The sequence below is a fragment of the Coregonus clupeaformis genome, chromosome 25 (assembly GCF_020615455.1).
Source record: "Coregonus clupeaformis isolate EN_2021a chromosome 25, ASM2061545v1, whole genome shotgun sequence".
Classification (NCBI taxonomy): Eukaryota; Metazoa; Chordata; class Actinopteri; order Salmoniformes; family Salmonidae; genus Coregonus; species Coregonus clupeaformis.
The window spans coordinates 6,368,225-6,386,766 of NC_059216.1; the positions used below are offsets into that span (position 1 = coordinate 6,368,225).

Sequence of the window (18,542 nt, forward strand, 5' to 3'; positions counted from 1 at the left end):
AGTCTAGAATGCTATCAGACTGATTTTAAGGTAGCTAAACATACAACATAAAAAAAGAACCCAGGCACAACAAACATCACTTGATTGTTAATACAAGACAAATGTGATTGTGCTCTGTGCTCCTTAACTTGTATTTGTCTGCGGTGTTCCTGTTCTGTCAGTGGCTATCAACGGAGATGTGGCAGCAGCCTAGGAGTGTGGCGTGGTGAGTGAGAGAGGCCTGGAGGGTTTACCCATCACATCACCCCACTGAGCTGAGCTCTGAATTCACACTGCTATTGTGGGAGGGAGGGGATAGGAATGTCGGACTAACATTCAAAAACAACCCAAAGACCCAACACGTATTTGAATTGTGAGAATAAACAAAAACACACTGTAAATCCAAAAAGACCACCATCACATGTTCCCATACCCGTGGATCTCTCGTGACTTGAGCAAACAAAGACTAAAAAGGCCCAGTTGGAAGCCTCGGGCCCAGATAAAGAGACTGGAGGGGATATGATGATGGTGGTGATGGTGAGTGTAGCACACGGTCTGTGTGTTATGCGTTGCTGTCGTGCTTGGCCCTGGCCGTTTGGCTTTGAGTGCAGGGGATCAATCTCCTCCTCTGTCTAAACACTGTGTGCACTCAGCAGACGTTTACGGGATGTCAGTCCGACTCGAGGCAGCACAGCATACAGCACTGGCTGGCCTGACGCCGTGGAACCGCTCAGGGTTTAGGAATCCGGACTAGGACAGTACTATACCAGACCCAATACTACCATGACAAAACACCCAATTAAAATAAGAGATTCTCATCTTAAAAGGATGTCATCACTAGGGTTTGATCCATAAGGGACAGAGCAGGACAGTCTTAAGGAGCCCTGGCTGATTGGAATGTTCATACCGGGCACTGGTGAACTCTTTCCATTAAGGCAAGCAGCCATCAGTGAAACTGACCCTCACATTTCTTTGCAAAAGTTATTATCAGCATTATCAGATGATTACCAAGTAGGCCTATACTGGTGCAAGTCCAGTGTTGACAGTAGATTGAAATCTAAATGTTGCTATTCAGGGCTACATTCTTAGTAGCACCAGCCTCCTCATCTATACCCTTGCTTAGAGCAAACCAGGGATGTTTTCAATATTTCTAATTGAACTCCAAACTCTGTGTGCCCTGCAAGTAACCCCATAATTCTCCATATCCCGCTGTAAGGAGTTTACAGTCAAAATATAATTATATATATATATATATATATATATAAAAATACATTAATCTTTGTGAGAGAACAACCTCTTCAACTCGGCGTCGTAGAGCACCTCTGCTGATGTCTTGATTAACCTCCGCAGATCAATCGGACAGAACAGGTCCATAAAGGAACAGTGAACTTCTTTGAAGGCAGTCTTTATGTAAGCAAGGAAATCAATCATAGTCGTTTTTATTCAGCCCATGCTGACTGCCCTGTGCTGGGGATGGTTTAGGGCCTGGATGTGTCTGTGCGGTCCTCAGCAGTCACAGCTGTTTTTCTTTAATCTGATGAGCCTTTGTTTAAATATTGATTACTTGCATCAGCAGGACGTTTGTTATTGTTGGTTGAGTTTGAACCACAGAAACATAGGATTTATGTGGACACCAAATACTGCCCACATAACAAAGCACTACCATAATCCAGTTAAACAAATACCTCAAGAGTCTGGTTCAGTTTGATTCCACAAAAACATCTCTTCATTTAAGGGTGTCCTAGTCCCAGTCCCTTTCTTTTGAAGTGGAAAGGAAATACCAAGACAAAGAGCCCAGAATGAGATACTTCACATTATACAGCCTGACGACCGTTGCCATCTTTACAAACACCAAGTCAAACATCAAGGCAGCAAGGCTGACTTATAAATGGAAAAAAGTGGATTCCACCACCTAAAGTAAACAACTGCCCTGCCAAAACAGACTTCAACAACACTCTGGAAAGCTGATGACCGGAACAATGAGTCATGTGGTGGAGAGGAGACTAGTGGGGCCAGGAGGACTAACCCATGTGTAGTTAGACAACCCCTGTGTAGTTAGACAAACATTTCACAGGGCTGTCTACTGATCACCAAATTCTCCAGGTACAGTTATGGTAGTTTAAAATGTACCAGCTTACACACAAACAAGCACAAAGCTCTAGTGTCTCCTCCCATTGAGTACTACTCTCAGCCACTCAGGCAGCCCTCAGACCATAGCAGGCTCTCCACAGCCTCTGGTACTGGGCAGCCAGCACTGCACTGGGGGGGGGGCTACATGGTCTCCACTGATAAGGAGGAGGAAGTGGCCGTGCCAGAGTGTGCGCTTTGGACTTTCCACTCTCATTACAACACGACAGGAAGAGGAGAAGCGAGAGGTTTTACGCCGGAAAAAATCTGTCCGCGAAAATAAGACCACGAAGTGAGGAATTATTTGTAGAGGTCCATGAGAGTGTCAAATTTGGTCAACAATAAAATGTAATTGCTAATTTGCTACGTGAGGCTTATTTGATCGAACAGAAGTTCTGTAATGGTTAGATTGTTACGAATGCACTGATAAGTGGACGCACCGACTTTATATCGGAGTTGTGCCTGTTGTTCACATGCGTATCTGCCCTCTCATTGGCTAGAATGGTCCCACCTGATCTTGCCTCCACCGTCGAGGACATGTATTTCATTTCCATTGTTAGAGCGGTCACAACTATCTTGTCAACATAATAGAAAATCTTTGCTACAACACCCCTCCCCTCCATGCTCCCACTTCACTCCCTACCAGCACCAGCCACGGTTGTTGACTACTAGCGCTGAGTGATTTTAAGTCCGTTCGGTTTCGGCTTGATTATAAAAAAAATAATCACAGTTTTCTGCAATTTTTTTAGACATTAAATGCACTATGCATTATGTGGGTTAAATGTTGTAACACTGAATAAAACAATTAATAAAAGTCCCATGATGGTAGTGACTGCCCATTACTGCATAATTTATTCACATTACTTTAATAAAATTTGTTTTATTTACTTATTTAATCTCACCTCTATAGCGCTGCTGCCTATGCTGTCTGTCAATCACTACTTTAGTAGTTCTTCAAAGTAAATAAGGCATCCTTTTATGACTGCTGAATACCAACTATCAATCACTTAGCTCATATATTTTCAGGTTTGAAGCAACTGCTTTCTATCCCTCTCCATCAAGTGTTTGCTCTTCTCTCAGTGACTGTTCCTCACAGACTGGACAAGTTAAAGCAGGCGCGCAAAGCATTATGGTCATTGTAGTTAATTACCACTTTCTCTACACTAAACTATGTAGAATATCGGCCTATTAGAAACTACAACTCCCTACTACATCGCACAGTTCAGGCTTGATCTGATTTATCTCAAATAAACTGCACATCGAGCTCACAGAAAAAAATACGAACTAAATGGAATTCAAATAATTTAACTGACGTTGGTCAATTAGTTGTTAAAAAACACAAAAGAATAACCTACATTTCGGTTAATCGCTCAGCACTATTGACTACAGAAACGAACACTTTAATCCTCGATCACAAACAGTTATTTTCTTGTCATGGTGTGATGCGATCTAGGATGATGACGGTTTACATTTCATCATCCCAGTATCTTCTGGGAGAAAACCACAGCATCAGGAGCATTCAAAAGGTACACCACTTCAGTCACTCAATAGCAGATGCATCACATCCTTATAGCAGGCCCCTTATTCAACCATGTCTGATGAGTAAGCGCCAGCGTGCTCCCCCCACACACACACACACACACACACAGAGGCTTTCCTCAATTCAGACAGCTTACAGACCTTGATACATAACCACCAACATTTCTATTTGGAAACTGCAATTTTCTGTGTTCCATTTTAAGCCGCTGATGCCACTTTACATTGTGAGAAATCTCTGATCTATTCCTCTGACACAGGGCTACACTGAATCATTCCATGTACAGTGAGGGAAAAAAGTATTTGATCCCCTGCTGATTTTGTACGTTTGCCCACTGACAGAGAAATGATCAGTCTATAATTTTAATGGTAGGTTTATTTGAACAGTGAGAGAGAGTGGGGCGGCAGGTAGCTTAGTGGGTAAGAGCGTTGTGCCAGTAACCGAAAGGTCGCTGGTTCTAATCCCCGAGCCGACTAGGTGAAAAATCTGTCGCTGTGCCCTTAAGCAAGGCACTTAACCCTAATTGCTCCTGTAAGTCGCTCTGGATAAGAGCGTCTGCTAAATGACTAAAATGTAAAATGTAAAATGTAGAATAACAACAAAAAAATCCAGAAAAACGCATGTCCAAAATGTTATAAATTGATTTGCATTTTAATGAGGGAAATAAGTATTTGACCCCTCTGCAAAACATGACTTAGTACTTGGTGGCAAAACCCTTGTTGGCAATCACAGAGGTCAGATGTTTCTTGTAGTTGGCCACCAGGTTTGCACACATCTCAGGAGGGATTTTGTCCCACTCCTCTTTGCAGATCTTCTCCAAGTCATTAAGGTTTTGAGGCTGACGTTTGGCAACTCAAACCTTCAGCTCCCTCCACAGATTTTCTATGGGATTAAGGTCTGGAGACTGGCTAGGCCATTCCAGGACCTTAATGTGCTTCTTCTTGAGCCACTCCTTTGTTGCCTTGGCCGTGTGTTTTGGGTCGTTGTCATGCTGGAATACCCATCCACGACCCATTTTCAATGCCCTGGCTGAAGGAAGGAGGTTCTCACCCAAGATTTGACAGTACATGGCCCGTCCATCGTCCCTTTGATGCGGTGAAGTTGTCCTGTCCCCTTAGCAGAAAAACATCCCCAAAGCATAATGTTTCCACCTCCATGTTTGACGGTGGGGATGGTGTTCTTGGGGTCATAGGCAGCATTCCTCCTCCTCCAAACACGGCGAGTTGAGTTGATGCCAAAGAGCTCGATTTTGGTCTCATCTGACCACAACACTTTCACCCAGTTCTCCTCTGAATCTTTCAGATGTTCATTGGCAAACTTCAGACGGCCCTGTACATGTGCTTTCTTGAGCAGGGGGACCTTGCGGGCACTGCAGGATTTCAGTCCTTCACGGCGTAGTGTGTTACCAATTGTTTTCTTGTTGACTATGGTCCCAGCTGCCTTGAGATCATTGACAAGATCCTCCCGTGTAGTTCTGGGCTGATTCCTCACCATTCTCATGATCATTGCAACTCCACGAGGTGAAATCTTGCATGGAGCCCCAGGCCGAGGGAGACTGACAGTTATTTTGTGTTTCTTCCATTTGTGAATAATCGTACCAACTGTTGTCACCTTCTCACCAAGCTGCTTGGCGACGGTCTTGTAGCCCATTCCAGCCTTGTGTAGGTCTACAATCTTGTCCCTGACATCCTTGGAGAGCTCTTTGGTCTTGGCCATGGTGGAGAGTTTGGAATCTGATTGATTGATTGCTTCTGTGGACAGGTGTCTTTTATACAGCTAATAAACGGAGATTAGGAGCACTCCCTTTAAGAGTGTGCTCCTAATCTCAGCTCGTTACCTGTATAAAAGACACCTGGGAGCCAGAAATCTTTCTGATTGAGAGGGGGTCAAATACTTATTTCCCTCATTAAAATGCAAATCAATTTATTACATTTTTGACATGCGTTTTTCTGGATTTTTTTGTTGTTATTCTGTCTCTCATTGTTCAAATAAACCTACCATTAAAATTATAGATTGATCATTTAATAATATGCCATTTAGCAGACGCTTTTATCCAAAGTGACACTGTCATGCGTGCATAATTTTTTTTTTTGTGTATGGGTGGTCCCGGGGATCGAACCCACTACCTTGGCATTACAAGCGCCGTGCTCTACCAGCTGAGCTACAGAGGACCACAGGAATGTGCCATCATTCCATTTCTTTGTCAGTGGGCAAACGTACAAAATCAGCAGGGGATCAAATACTTTTTTCCCCTCACTGTAGCTGAACATGCCACCCACGAGCACTACACAACTACACACACACGCGAGTACAGTACGCATCACACACAAAAATGTGTACTCAAGTGGGCACACATGCGCACACACTCTTTCGGTCTCCGTCTCTCTCGCCACCTGTGTGGGGTGCGTGCGAGTACGGAAGGGTTTGCATGTAATGGCTCCAGGTTTATGTCCCATGCCATGTTCTCAGTAAATGAACAGCGGATGGGTCACGTGTGTTTACAGTAGAGAAAAGCTCTCCTGTTGTTAATGTGCCATCATTCCATTGCTCTGCTCCAGTCTCTGGACCCAGACAGACTACACAGCCAGGCCATTGGGGAGCATATGGTTCCTGTGACAGAAGATCTAGGTGCTGCTGGCCTGCTGGATGACAGCCTCTAGCTAATAGAGCTTTAGTCCATCACTGGATACAATACACACTCTGGCAGAGGCAGGAGCCAGGTTCACTAGGGGTTCACAGAGGGAAGAGAGGAGGAGGGATGGTGCTGTCATAGTGAGAGGAATACAATTATGGTGTTATGCTCCTCTAGTGCATGCATAAAGCATCTGGTAGGAAGCAGAACATGATATTATTGAACTACAGGGTGACACGATCCACCACTGAAATACGTCACACCACCACCTCCTGGATACTTTCTCAGAAACTAAACCAAAACGATCTGTTATCACAACCAATCCTTGACACAACAGATCACTCACTCAATAATTCCCACATACACACTCCTGTGGGATCTTTTGTGGTCTAGGACTGGCAGTGGCACTGGGGATATTGGGAGTTAAATCATACTTAGCCCAGTGCGTAACAGTGCCAGTGTTGTGTGAGTGGCTACCTTGCATGCAGTCCTCTATCCTGTGGATGAGCTGGTAGGACTTGCAGCGGTCCAGCAGGGTCCTGATGGCTGGGAGGGGATCCAGCACGATGGTCTCAGGGTGGGCATCAATGTAGTCCTGAAACAAGGCGCCACACACACACACGGGAGATTATGAGGGAGCACAAATATCACAGCTAATGTAGGCAGTTTGGACACTGTGCAACACTGACACGTCACAGTAGGACATGGATCATGTGCATTTCCATTTTGGTACCCTGCTCATTTCCTTCATGCCCACTGTGTTGTTGTGTGTCATCATCATGCTCGCAGGCCAGTGGGTTACATCACTGTGCCCTACATGGCAGGCTGTTAGGTCAGCTGATTTATATAACCACACCCCCATCTCTCTATCCTCCTCTCCCCTCCCTGTCTCTACACTCCAGTCTCCTCTCCAAGCCATCTTCATCCTCCATCTCCCAATCTCTCCATTTTCATTCTTCCTGCCAGCCTCTCATGTCAGTCTTTTAGCTGGCAGATGCTTTGGCCTACACATTATGCAAAGAGTCAACCCCTCCAACATCAGTGAAATCTCCATTTTCCATAAACACATTTTTAGACATAGGCAAAGAGGTCTAATGTAGCCTAACATAAACACACACACAAAAATGTTGCCTACACACACATTTTCCTTGAGACAGAACATCCATCTGTGGAGAGAGTTTGACTCCTGCCAGTGCTGATCAAAACAGTCGTGCGGTTACATAAGACAAACATGTTGCCATCAAAAACTAAAGCCAAACTAATCTTCCAGTGGTTTAAAATAACTTACAACTCCTCTGTATTTGGGCCATCAATTTGCTTTAAAAATATATATCTCCTACAAATATGTGTGAGAGAAAAAAAGGGTGTGACAGACAGTGGATCCTCCATGGGGATTTGAGTATTGGCAGAGTGTGCTAGGTAATAATGGAGACAGATGTCTACCTACAGGTAGCTGCCAAAATAAAGGAAACACTTTAGTAAATGAGGGTTCTGGCAGCTCTTTTATGGTGTGGGGTGCATTTTCCTGGCATGGTTTAGGTCCACTCACGGTTCGGAAGAGTTTGTGCATACATGACGACATTTTGTGATCTTTTTGTTCGTTTCGGATTTCAGTAAGGGTTTCTTCGGCTATTCGGGTACACATTTTTTTCAAGGCAAGCCAAAATCGGTAGCTGAAGTCTATGCCCCTTCGTCTGTGATTGGTCAACAGTAGGGATTCTTCATAAAAGTATTTGTCATTTAACGAGAGACGACTCGTTTTCATGCACATTTTTTCATTGAGAAATACTGCACCAAACATATATGCTAGATGTAAAATTGTGCGACTAAGATCTCCTAAGCAAAAAACTTCAAAATTAAATGATTTCTTGAGTCATCTTAGATCAATTCTGACTATTATAAGGAAGTGTATACTGTATACAAGCGAAGGTCTTTTAAGGGAGTATGCGAGCACACTCGCTAGGCGCCAGCCAAACTGAAGCATGCTGATGCCTTTAGAGGGCAAGGTAAACGCCAATAAATACACAGCCATTCTGAGGGATCACCTTCAACCTATGGTGAAGCATTTCTATTCTGATGGGATTGGTCTCTTCCAGGATGAAAATGCCCCCATCCACAGGGTACAAGCGGTCACTGAATGATTTGATGAGCATTTAAAACGATGTAAAGCATATGCCATGGACGCCCAAGCAACCAGATCTCAACCCAATTGAACACTTATAGGAGATTCTGGAGTGGCGCCTAAGACACCGTTTTCCACGACCATCAACAGAACACCAAATGATGGAATCTCTGGTGGAAAAATGGTGTTGCATCCCTTCAATAGAGTTCCAGACACTTGTAGACTCTATGGCATGGTGCATTGAAGCTGTTCTGGCTCATGGTGGCCCAACACCCTATTAAAACACTTTATGTTGGTGTTTCCTTTATTATGGCAGTTTCCTGTACATATGCAAATGAAATGGGCCAACATATTCATTACGTATAACCCAAATCATAGGCCTATACTTGATTTACAGAAGGCCACACAAGTCCAAGTGTTTATTTGTGGTATTCTTCCCAATACACAAGCACTACCAGTGGTTGCCTCTTTTGCAAAAGAAGGCTGTTGTGGTATTCCCTCTACAAGTCCTCTAAAGAAAATAATACCACATTCACCTAAATCCACAGGATATGGTTGGGTGCCGTTTAAGACTTAAACAAAGCCTTATACAGTTAGAGAAAATATAATTAAGTTATGGTCAAAAGGAAGTATGCAAACTATCAGGCAATGTTTGCACAATGAAGTCCTCATTCCCTAAACTACAGGATGCAGTGACAGTTCTGATCATTAATGCTGTTTGTTTCCATGCCAATGAATGACGGACTGACTGAATGCAAGACTATGTTGTGTTATGTTATATGCGACGTTCAGTGGCAGGGTCAAAGTTAAATTCTAATCTCCCTGAAAGAAAACCTGCCTGCTTGTTATATTGCTGTGTGGCGTTTCTGATAGCAATACTTACTAGCCCTTCACACAGCAAGATGGAGATATTCTGAGTCATAAAATACCGACAGGAGGGAGTTTACCAACCATCCCAGTCATCTACTGCCAAGATCTATATCATTTCAGGTGGAGTCCCTGACAGGTACAATAGGCTTGATCCCCACTCTTTTAAAATAGCATAAAAGAAAAGGAAAGGAACATTTCGTGCTGATGTGACATTAAGATGAATAGATTAAAATCTGAGAAGCATTTTGTTCTGTTGATTATCTGTCCCTTTTGAACATCCCCATCTTTCCTTTCCAAATAAGCAGTCAGCAGCGGCACAGTGTCAGTCCCTGGCAATGAGGATGGCGTGACTGAGTGACTCTGCACACGATAACAGCAGAGCCCTCTGAGTCATCCAGAGACAGAGGAGGAGGAGAGGGGGGGGTAAGAGAAGGAGGAGGGTATCGCATCTAACACCTTTTAAAGCACTGCCAGATCGATTTACACAAGAACAAACACACAGACAACCATCACCACACACACACCTGCATGTCCTCACATTTCAAAACACATTCATTTCAAACTGTTCCCTCTAAGATGAGACACAAAATGAGTGCACAACATTCACAACACTGGCTGTTCCTGTGAGATACAGAAATACATTACCACTTCCCCCTCTAATTAGCAAAACCACTAATTACCAGACGTGTTGTAGTGGTGAAATCTGTCTGTGGTATTGTGGAATCATAGTCTGTTGGCCGTTGTAACTCTGTTCCTCCCTCCCTCTTTCCACTTCCCTCCCTCCCTCACCTGCACTCTCTGCACCAGCAGGACTGACTGGGTGTCGTTCTGGTCGGCCTCCAGGATCAGGTCGGTCAGCTTGTGGATGATGACGTCCAGGGGACCTTGCTCCTCCAGGGGCTGGCTCAGGTCCAGCTGGGGATAGACACGTCAGGGGTTAGAGGTCAACAAGGTAATAAATAATAAACAAGGAAAGCTACTGTACCACCACTATAGCCATAACCAATGTATTTTTGTTTTGTATGTTTTAGGTAACACTCTTGGTAAACCATGTAGCGTGAGGCAGCAGGGTTGTTTCCTTCCTGTAGAGATAACTAGCTCCGCGTCAGCAGGCATAGAGTTATATGACAGGTCTGGCTGCTGTGGTCAACAGTGTACAGTAGGTCGATACTGATGTTGTGAAGCCACTGGGGGAGTTATGTGGGTCAGCACATAAACCCAGAGGACGGACACGCAAGCACACACACTCTCTAGAAGAGGAGACAGGCTTTGGGGCACAATGGTCACTCTTCTACTGGGGTACATGCTGTGTCCAAATCACAAGGAGCCTCTATTGTGATCTAAGCTGAATGGATCCACTGTGGTGTAAGAGGGAGGGAGTGGTCCAATGTGTGTGTATGAGTGTGAGAGAGTGTGCATGAGTGAGTGTGTATTCCGATTCACTCCATCTCTGGGTTTGTGCGCTTTAGACCGTACCCATTTCTAAGACCCTTTTGTCAGCATGTCTGAGTCCCCATTATGTTTGTATGCCTGCCTGCGCGCATGTGTGTGTGTGTGTGTGTGTGTCCGTCCTTCAGTAGGCTCGTCTCCAGCAGAGGGGCCATGCATTTCTTAACTGAAGAAATGGCTCACTGATAGTGAAGGGCTATTTTGAGACACACAAATCAGCAGAAAAAAAAAGAACTCAGACTGAGTCCAGAACTGTCTAATAGTGAAGGATACAGGAAGGCTCTTTCTTTCCTATGATTAACGATAGGCTTTCAGCAGACTCCAACAGCAATACTTTCTAAATGCAAAATAACATGCAAATAAATAGGAATACATGGTATGGAATGACCATTTGTTACACTTTATGAAACCTATTGGTACAGTAAAATGGGTGCTCTAGGCATTGGCCTTATACACACAGAATATATTTTCCCCAGGTACCGGACTGGTCGAGCAGGTAGCCTCTATCTTGATTCTGCACTAGACAAGAATATTGCCCGTCTTCTATATCTGCGTTTACACAGGTAGCCCATTTCTGATATTTTTTTCACATTGGTATTTTGACCAATCAGATCAGCTGTGAAAAATATCTGGATGACAAAAGATCTTATGTGATTGGCCAAAAGACCAAATAGTGGAAAACATATCAGAATTGGTCTGCCTGTGTAAAGGCAGCCAATGTAAAAATACAAAAAGAGCACTTTTGAAGGCATTGTGTGGATTGAAAGCATTAGGAGGGCTATACGTCTTTAAAAAGGAACGTTAGGCCATTAGCCATTGCTGCTGTGCACTCATTATCATCCACTTTATCAGTAACTGGAGATCTGTCAATAAAATACATTTAGCTAGCAGGGCTAGTCCAAGCAGCTTCGAGAGGCCCCATTGGTTCATCTGAGTAATTTGTGTTCAGTATGGGAGGAAAATACAGACACACCTTAACAGCACACAGTGGGTCAGACAGGACAGGTGAACAGTAACGTTCAGCACAGAGAGCTGCTGAACACTAGCATGGTCTGGCAGTGTAGGCTAGAGGACCGGGCTTAGCGCTGGGCAGAGCCAGTCAGTCAGAGTACAGGGCAGGCTGTTTAATCATTTTAGGAAAAGTGATGGATAGATGACTCATTAGCCTAACCTTGGTCCTGCTCTTGTAAATGTAAGTCGCTTTGGATAAAAGCGTCTGCTAAATGGCTTATTATTATTATTATTAAATGCTTAAAAAAATTAAAAATAAACACCATCTAAGAAAGACCAACCTGTACTGTATTAATCGAAACAAAATTATTCCATGCCTTTATCCAAGTTTGGTTCAAGATTCTGAACTAAATTTGTCAGTAACACTAACCAGTCAAGTAGTTTACTGTAAAGTATGTCATGTATGTAAAGGTGACACTCCTTTCCATTATGTTAGGGATTAACTTGAATCTCAGACAATACAATGTAGATCTACTGTATGCTGTATGTATGAGAACCTTTATGCAGAGCAGGGAACACTAATCTCTGTTAACCCAGAAGTAGAATCTAGCATAATTTGGTCAGCTACGTGATTAACTTCTGTGTTCATACATGTAAAGTCCTGTGTAGCTCAGTTGGTAAAGCATGGCGTTTGCAACGCCAGGGTTGTGGGTTCGATTCCCACGGGGGGCCAGTATGAAAATGTATGCACTCACTAACTGTAAGTCGCTCTGGATAAGAGTGTCTGCTAAATGACTAAAATGTAATGTTAGAAATTGACAGACCTGGCAAAAACGAAGTATCCACCCTCACAATAGGAAACTCAGCCAAAGCCCCCCTTCCAATCGACACACTGAAGCAGTTTAAGCACTGCCTTTGCCCAATCCTGATACGTCCAAATAACCAGTGATGAAAACCCCAAAAACTGTAACTAATGCTGCTCGTTAGCTCATGCATCCCATTCAGTCCTGGCAGATTATTCGGTCTGCATGCAGAATCTGCCCACGGGAGATTAAGGAAGGGTGCATGACACACACGCCTGGGTGTTCCTCTTATTTACAATTACATTTTAGTAATTTAGCAGACACTCTTATCCAGAGTGACTTACAGTTCGTGCACTCATCTTAAGATATAAAACATGGTTGTTCCACCTAGCTAACTGCCTTCCCCTCATGACCTCATTATCTTCCATAATTTTACATGCACTTCTCTTTACCTCACACCCCCCCCCCATTCATCTTAAAAGGGTTGAATAACATTGTAAAATGCCCCTGTGACACAAGGGGATATAGGCACTGTATATACACTATACTGCAACACAAACCATTACAGAGACAGGGCACACAACACTAAAGGAGTAGTCGAAGCACACAGGGACAAAGTTGTCAGTACCGAGACAGAGGTAGCTAGAGGTGAAGAGGACACACTGCTCCAAGGGCTCGCCCTCCAGCCTCAGTCTCCTTCTCTCGCTCGCCATCTCTGTAGAGTGGGGGTGGAGGGTGGAGAGCAGCCAGAGGGGATTTGGCTGTGCACCACTGAGGCGCAGCTCCTAATCTCCTACATCCACAACAGAGAGGTCCTGTCAACAGCCTGCCCCCGCCCCCCACACACACACTTCACACCATACACACACCAGAAAGGACATGGACGTCTGTCCCATGCTGCTACGCACGTCATAGCTGGAGCATGACCTCGCTCCAGAGCGTCCACAGAACTTGGTGCAAAGCCGTTGATGTTATGCTAAACAATGCTAAAATCAGAAACGGCAACTGACGTCTTTTGGAGCCCCCCAGGGACAGGAGTACTGGTGCTAGGCCATGCCTGTGACAGACATCACAGAAAATACCCACAACACTGCAGGCAGAACCATTCAAGGGCAGAATGTTTCGAGCTTTCATGCTCGTTCTACTGAGGGGATTTGTGTTGTGGATGCTTGAGTAATCGTCCACTGGATCATTGCATGTTCATCATATAAGCCTAGATGACCAATGTGCAGTTTGTCTCGTTTCATCATGGAGTCAGTTTACCCAAAGCATACAGTGACTCAGAATTGCATCAGCTGGCAGTCAGTCTCACCTGGCATCCCCTTGTTCTCCAGCCTGGCTCAGACAGAGACTTTCTGTGCAGACAGACGCATGATAAATGATTTATTTAGGCTACACTATGGCACCTGACACCCTGGCCTGCTGTAAGAGAACATGGGTGTGTAGGCCAAAGGGTGGCCGAGGGATACATCTTACACACAGAGGGAGACATCGGAAGAGGAGGGTGAGAATAAGGAGAGACTCCAGCCAAATTGTGAGTTGGGGGCAAAGTGGGAGCCAATGAAGCTAGCGCCAGGCTCCTGCACCTCCCTGGAGTACATTGGGTAATTAGACATGTCTCAGCAGTGTCTCTCGCCAGCCTCACAGGGAGTGTGGAGGCACCCAACCAGGCCATCTGCCTTGACCTCTCATCTTCTTTATGACAGACCATGTTTAGGTATGCACTGCTTTTTGAGTCCAGTACTCATTCCTCTTCACTGCAAGTTTGAGATCACTGAGTAGAGAGGATATGAACTCCATGGCGAAGTGAAGATGACAGCTGCTGAGCCTATGCTCCAGTGACTCTCCGAAAGCCTGGGAGAGAAAGAGAAAGTTAGGGAGACTACTGCTGCGCTGCTCTCTCATCTGAGGCTTCATTACTGAAGGCCTGCTGCTCCCAGCCTACTCTCACGCCAACTCCAGATGGCTGGGGTGATACCATGCTCTAGAGGTCCGAGAGATGAGCATCTCTGTCAGAGATATAGATAAAAGGCCAGAGTTTTTCCTCACCATGAGTCCCATTCAGGAAAAAGACTCTTAGCACTCCCAAGATCATCCTACAGAGGGATGGGACTGGGGGGAGGAACAGAGTAGAATGATCTTCCCTGAAGTGATGTAACACTTAATGTTCTGTGCTCATAAAATATCGATGAGCGCTGCAGCCTTACTCATTATGCATTCTTTATCTTGGCTTGGAGGTCGATTTGGATTTGGACATGATTAGGAAAGGCACACACCGGTCTATATAAGGTCCCACAGTTGACAGTGCATGTCAGAGCAAAAACCCAACCATGAGGTCAAAAGGAATTGTACGTACAGCTCCCGAGACAGGATTGTGTCGAGGCACAGATCTGGGGAAGGGTACCAAAAAATTTCTGCAGCATTGAAGGTCCCCAAGAACACAGCGGCCTCCATCATTCTTAAATGGAAGAAGTTTGGAACCACCAAGACTTTTCCTAGAGCTGGCCGCCAGGCCCAACCGAGCAATCGAGGGAGAAGGGCCTTGCTCAGGGAGGTGATCAAGAACCCGATCGTCACTTGGACAGAGCTCCTCTGTGGAGATGGGAGAAACTTCCAGAAGGACAACCATCTCTGCAGCACTCAACCAATCAGGCCTTTATGGGAGATTGGCCAGACGGAAGCCACTCCTCAGTAAAAAGGCACATGACAGCCCGCTTGGAGTTTGCCAAAAACGCACCTAAAGGACTCAGACCATGAGAAACAAGATTCTCTGGTCTGATGAAACCAAGATTGAACTCTTTGGCCTGAAAGCCAAGCGTCGTCTGGAGGAAACCTGGCACCATCCCTACGGTGAAGCATGGTGGTGGCAGTATCATGCTGTGGGGATGTTTTTCACCGGCAGGGAATGGGAGACTAGTCAGGATCGAGGGAAAGATTAACGGAGCAAAGTACAGAGATCCTTGATGAAAATCTGCTCCAGAGCGCTCAGGACCTCAGACTGGTGCGAAGGTTCACCTTCCAACAGGACAACGACCCTAAGCACACAGCCAAGACAACGCAGGAGTGGCTTCGGGACAAGTCTCTGAATGTCCTTGAGTGGCCCAGCCAGAGCCCGGACTTGAACCTGATCGAACATCTCTGGAGAGAAAATAGCTGTGCAGCGACGCTCCCCATCCAACCTGACAGAGATTGAGAGGCTCTGCAGAGAAGAATGGGAGAAAACTCCCCAAATACAGGTGTGCCAAGCTTGTAGCGTCATACCCAAGAAGAATTGAGGCTGTAATCGCTGCCAAAGGTGCTTCAACAAAGTACTGAGTAAAGGGTCTGAATACTTACGTAAATGTGATGTTTTTTTTGTTTGTTTTTTACATTTGCAAATATGTCTAAAAACCTGCTTTGTCATTATGGGGGTATTGTGTGTAGATTGATGATGGAAACAAACAATTGAATCAATTTTAGAAGAAGGCTGTAATGTAACAAAATGTGGAAAAAGTCAAGGATTCTGAATACATTTCTGCAGAGCTATCTGACTAAATCAATTGACTAGCCAATCAGAATTAGTTTTTCCCCCATAAAAGGGCTTTATTACAGACATAAATACTCCTCCCACCCCTAATCAGACCATCCTGCAGGTGAAGAAGCCGGATGTGGAAGTCCTGGGATGGCGTGGTAACACGTGGTCTGCGGTTGGGAGACCGGTTGGACGTACTGCCAAATTCTCTAATACGTTGGAGGTGGCTTATGGTAGAGAAATGAACATTAAATTCTCTGGTAACAGCTCTAGGGGACATTTTTGCAGTTGGCTCCCTCAAAATTTGAGACATTTGTCGCATTGTGTTGTGTGACAAAACTGCACATTTTAAAGTCGCCTTTTATTGTCCACAGCACAAGGTGCATCTGTGTAATTTTCATGCTGTTTATTCAGCTTCTTGATATGCCACACCTGTCAGGTGGATGGATTATCTTGGCAAAGGAGAAATGCTCACAAATAAATCACTAACAAGGATGTAAACAAATTTGTGCACAAAATGTGAGAGCAATAACCTTTTTGTGCGTATGGAACATTTCTGGGATCTTTTATTTCAACTCATGAAACATGGGACCAACACTTTACATGTTGTGTTTATATTTTTGTTCAGTGTAGGTTGAATATTTGCTTAATGAAAACTACAACTCCCTTCAGCTCAGCATCCCATACAGTTCTTGACTTAATTTCTCTTGTGAATTATTAGATTTCTCTCTAGAGAAACGGAGCATTGGGCTCACACAAAAAAACTAAACTAAATGGAATGCAAGTAATTGAACAGACGGTCAATTAGTTGTTTAATAACCCCCCCCCATCTTTTATTTTATATATAATCATAAATTGGTTAAATCGCTCAGCACTAGTAAACACCCAATGGGTGGGTTGAAGATACACTTTACAATATAAATTATCAATAAAATCGCTCCGACTCAGTATTCCAAATAACCCCACAGGTATTGTTTAATCACTGCAATAGGTATTAAACTGGTTGCGTCAAGTATGCAGTCGCTTAATCTCCTGAGTCAGGAGTCCCTGAATTAAGCTGCAAAATGAAATCGAAAAGATCTCTCCCATTAGATTTTGGATTCCTCTGGCTAGTAGCTACTCCCAATGGACTAGAGGAGCATTATCAATCTCGATGGGCTTCAATAAAAACGATCTGTGGGAGAGATACAGTAACAACCAGGAAATTAACTTGAAATTCCCTAGCACGCATTATAAAAATGTAACTACAATTTCCTGGACAGCAATGGCCATTTCCCTTGATCAGTTCCACTTGATAGCAGATAACATTGGCTTCCCCTAAGTCTAGTGGGTTAATTTGATCAGCTCTGAATAATAGACAGACAGACTAATGTATGGAGCTCTAGGAGGCGGCTGCTCTCTCATAAGCTCAGGGCAAACAGGTCAATATTGATGAGGTTGTGGAAATCGCTTAGAGGATGATCAGCATGAATGGAGGGAGGACGACGACAAGAGGGAGAGAGAGAGAGAGAGCGCAAGAAAGGACGGATTGGACGGATTGTGGATACATGAAAAGGATAAAGATCGAGGAATCTTTGTTACTCCTCAGACTCCCCCCAGACAGGCTGAAGTTTTTCCCACACTAGAAATGGAAATATGAAATGAGCTCCCTAAGGGCCGACCGATTTAGGTCTGTTCACAGAGCATGATGTCACAACCGCTGCCATGCTCTCTAGTCCTACATCTGTCATTGACATTACTGAACTTTGACTTTCAAAACAGGGACATAAATGTTGCTTTATTGCAAGCTCTGCTCCAATAAATGAGTGATATTGAGATTAGTGGGCCTAGGGAGGAAATGGTCTATCATGGCCCCAGAAAGGTTCTCAGCAACAAAACTCCTTCCCTTTGCTTAAAATACAGCAACAATATTCTCTAGCCATTTTTTGTCAGCATTTAAAATCAGTGAGGTAAGTCCCATGAATTAGGTAACAGAAAATGAAAAGTTACCAAGACTGCATCAAAGGGAACCAAAAAGCCCTGTTCAAAGGAAAGTAAACTTAGCAGATGTTTATGCAAGGCATGATGGAGTATAGAATATTATTATTTTGGTTGCCATTATTGACCTTGTTTACCACCAGAAGAGACTCAGACATTATCAACAGGGTCAGCTTGAAGACTACAAGGACATAAGTGAAGGCTGTGAGCCTGAAGCCGATCTGGAACAGGAGGTGTGTGGTGGAGTGGGTTTTAACCTTGATCAGACCACAGCCTCTTCCTTAGATTCACCACACATCCAGACAGACATAGTAACAGATAGCGTCGTCCTTGTACAGTAACACACACACTCTACAAAATAGTCTAGAAGACAACATCCCAATCAAAACATATAGGCATATCATAACCAGACTGGCTCACTATTGTGACTGATTCCTTATATCTACGGATGTTACTGATTCCTCTGGGAAGCACACAGACCTGTAAGAGGACATTGTAATGTTTCTCTGGCTCATGGCTTAGGCTAGTGTGTCACATTTCATTTGAAAGGGTTCATCTCATCCAACTGTTCCTAAAATGTTTGC

General features: G+C 44.3%; 1 protein-coding gene across 3 annotated transcripts in view; it reads right to left on the reverse strand.

Annotated features, from left to right (window-relative positions):
• The window catches only part of LOC121539329 (inositol-tetrakisphosphate 1-kinase-like), a 41,345-nt gene that overhangs the window by 11,859 nt on the left and 10,944 nt on the right, over positions 1-18,542 (reverse strand). For all 3 annotated transcript variants that reach the window (XM_045207478.1, XM_045207479.1, XM_041847735.2), the window contains exons 4-5: positions 10,057-10,182; positions 6,753-6,870 (exon numbers count right to left, since the gene is read on the reverse strand). In XM_045207478.1, the coding sequence (XP_045063413.1) occupies positions 6,753-6,870; positions 10,057-10,182 (244 nt within the window). The remainder of the gene's footprint in view (positions 1-6,752; positions 6,871-10,056; positions 10,183-18,542) is intronic.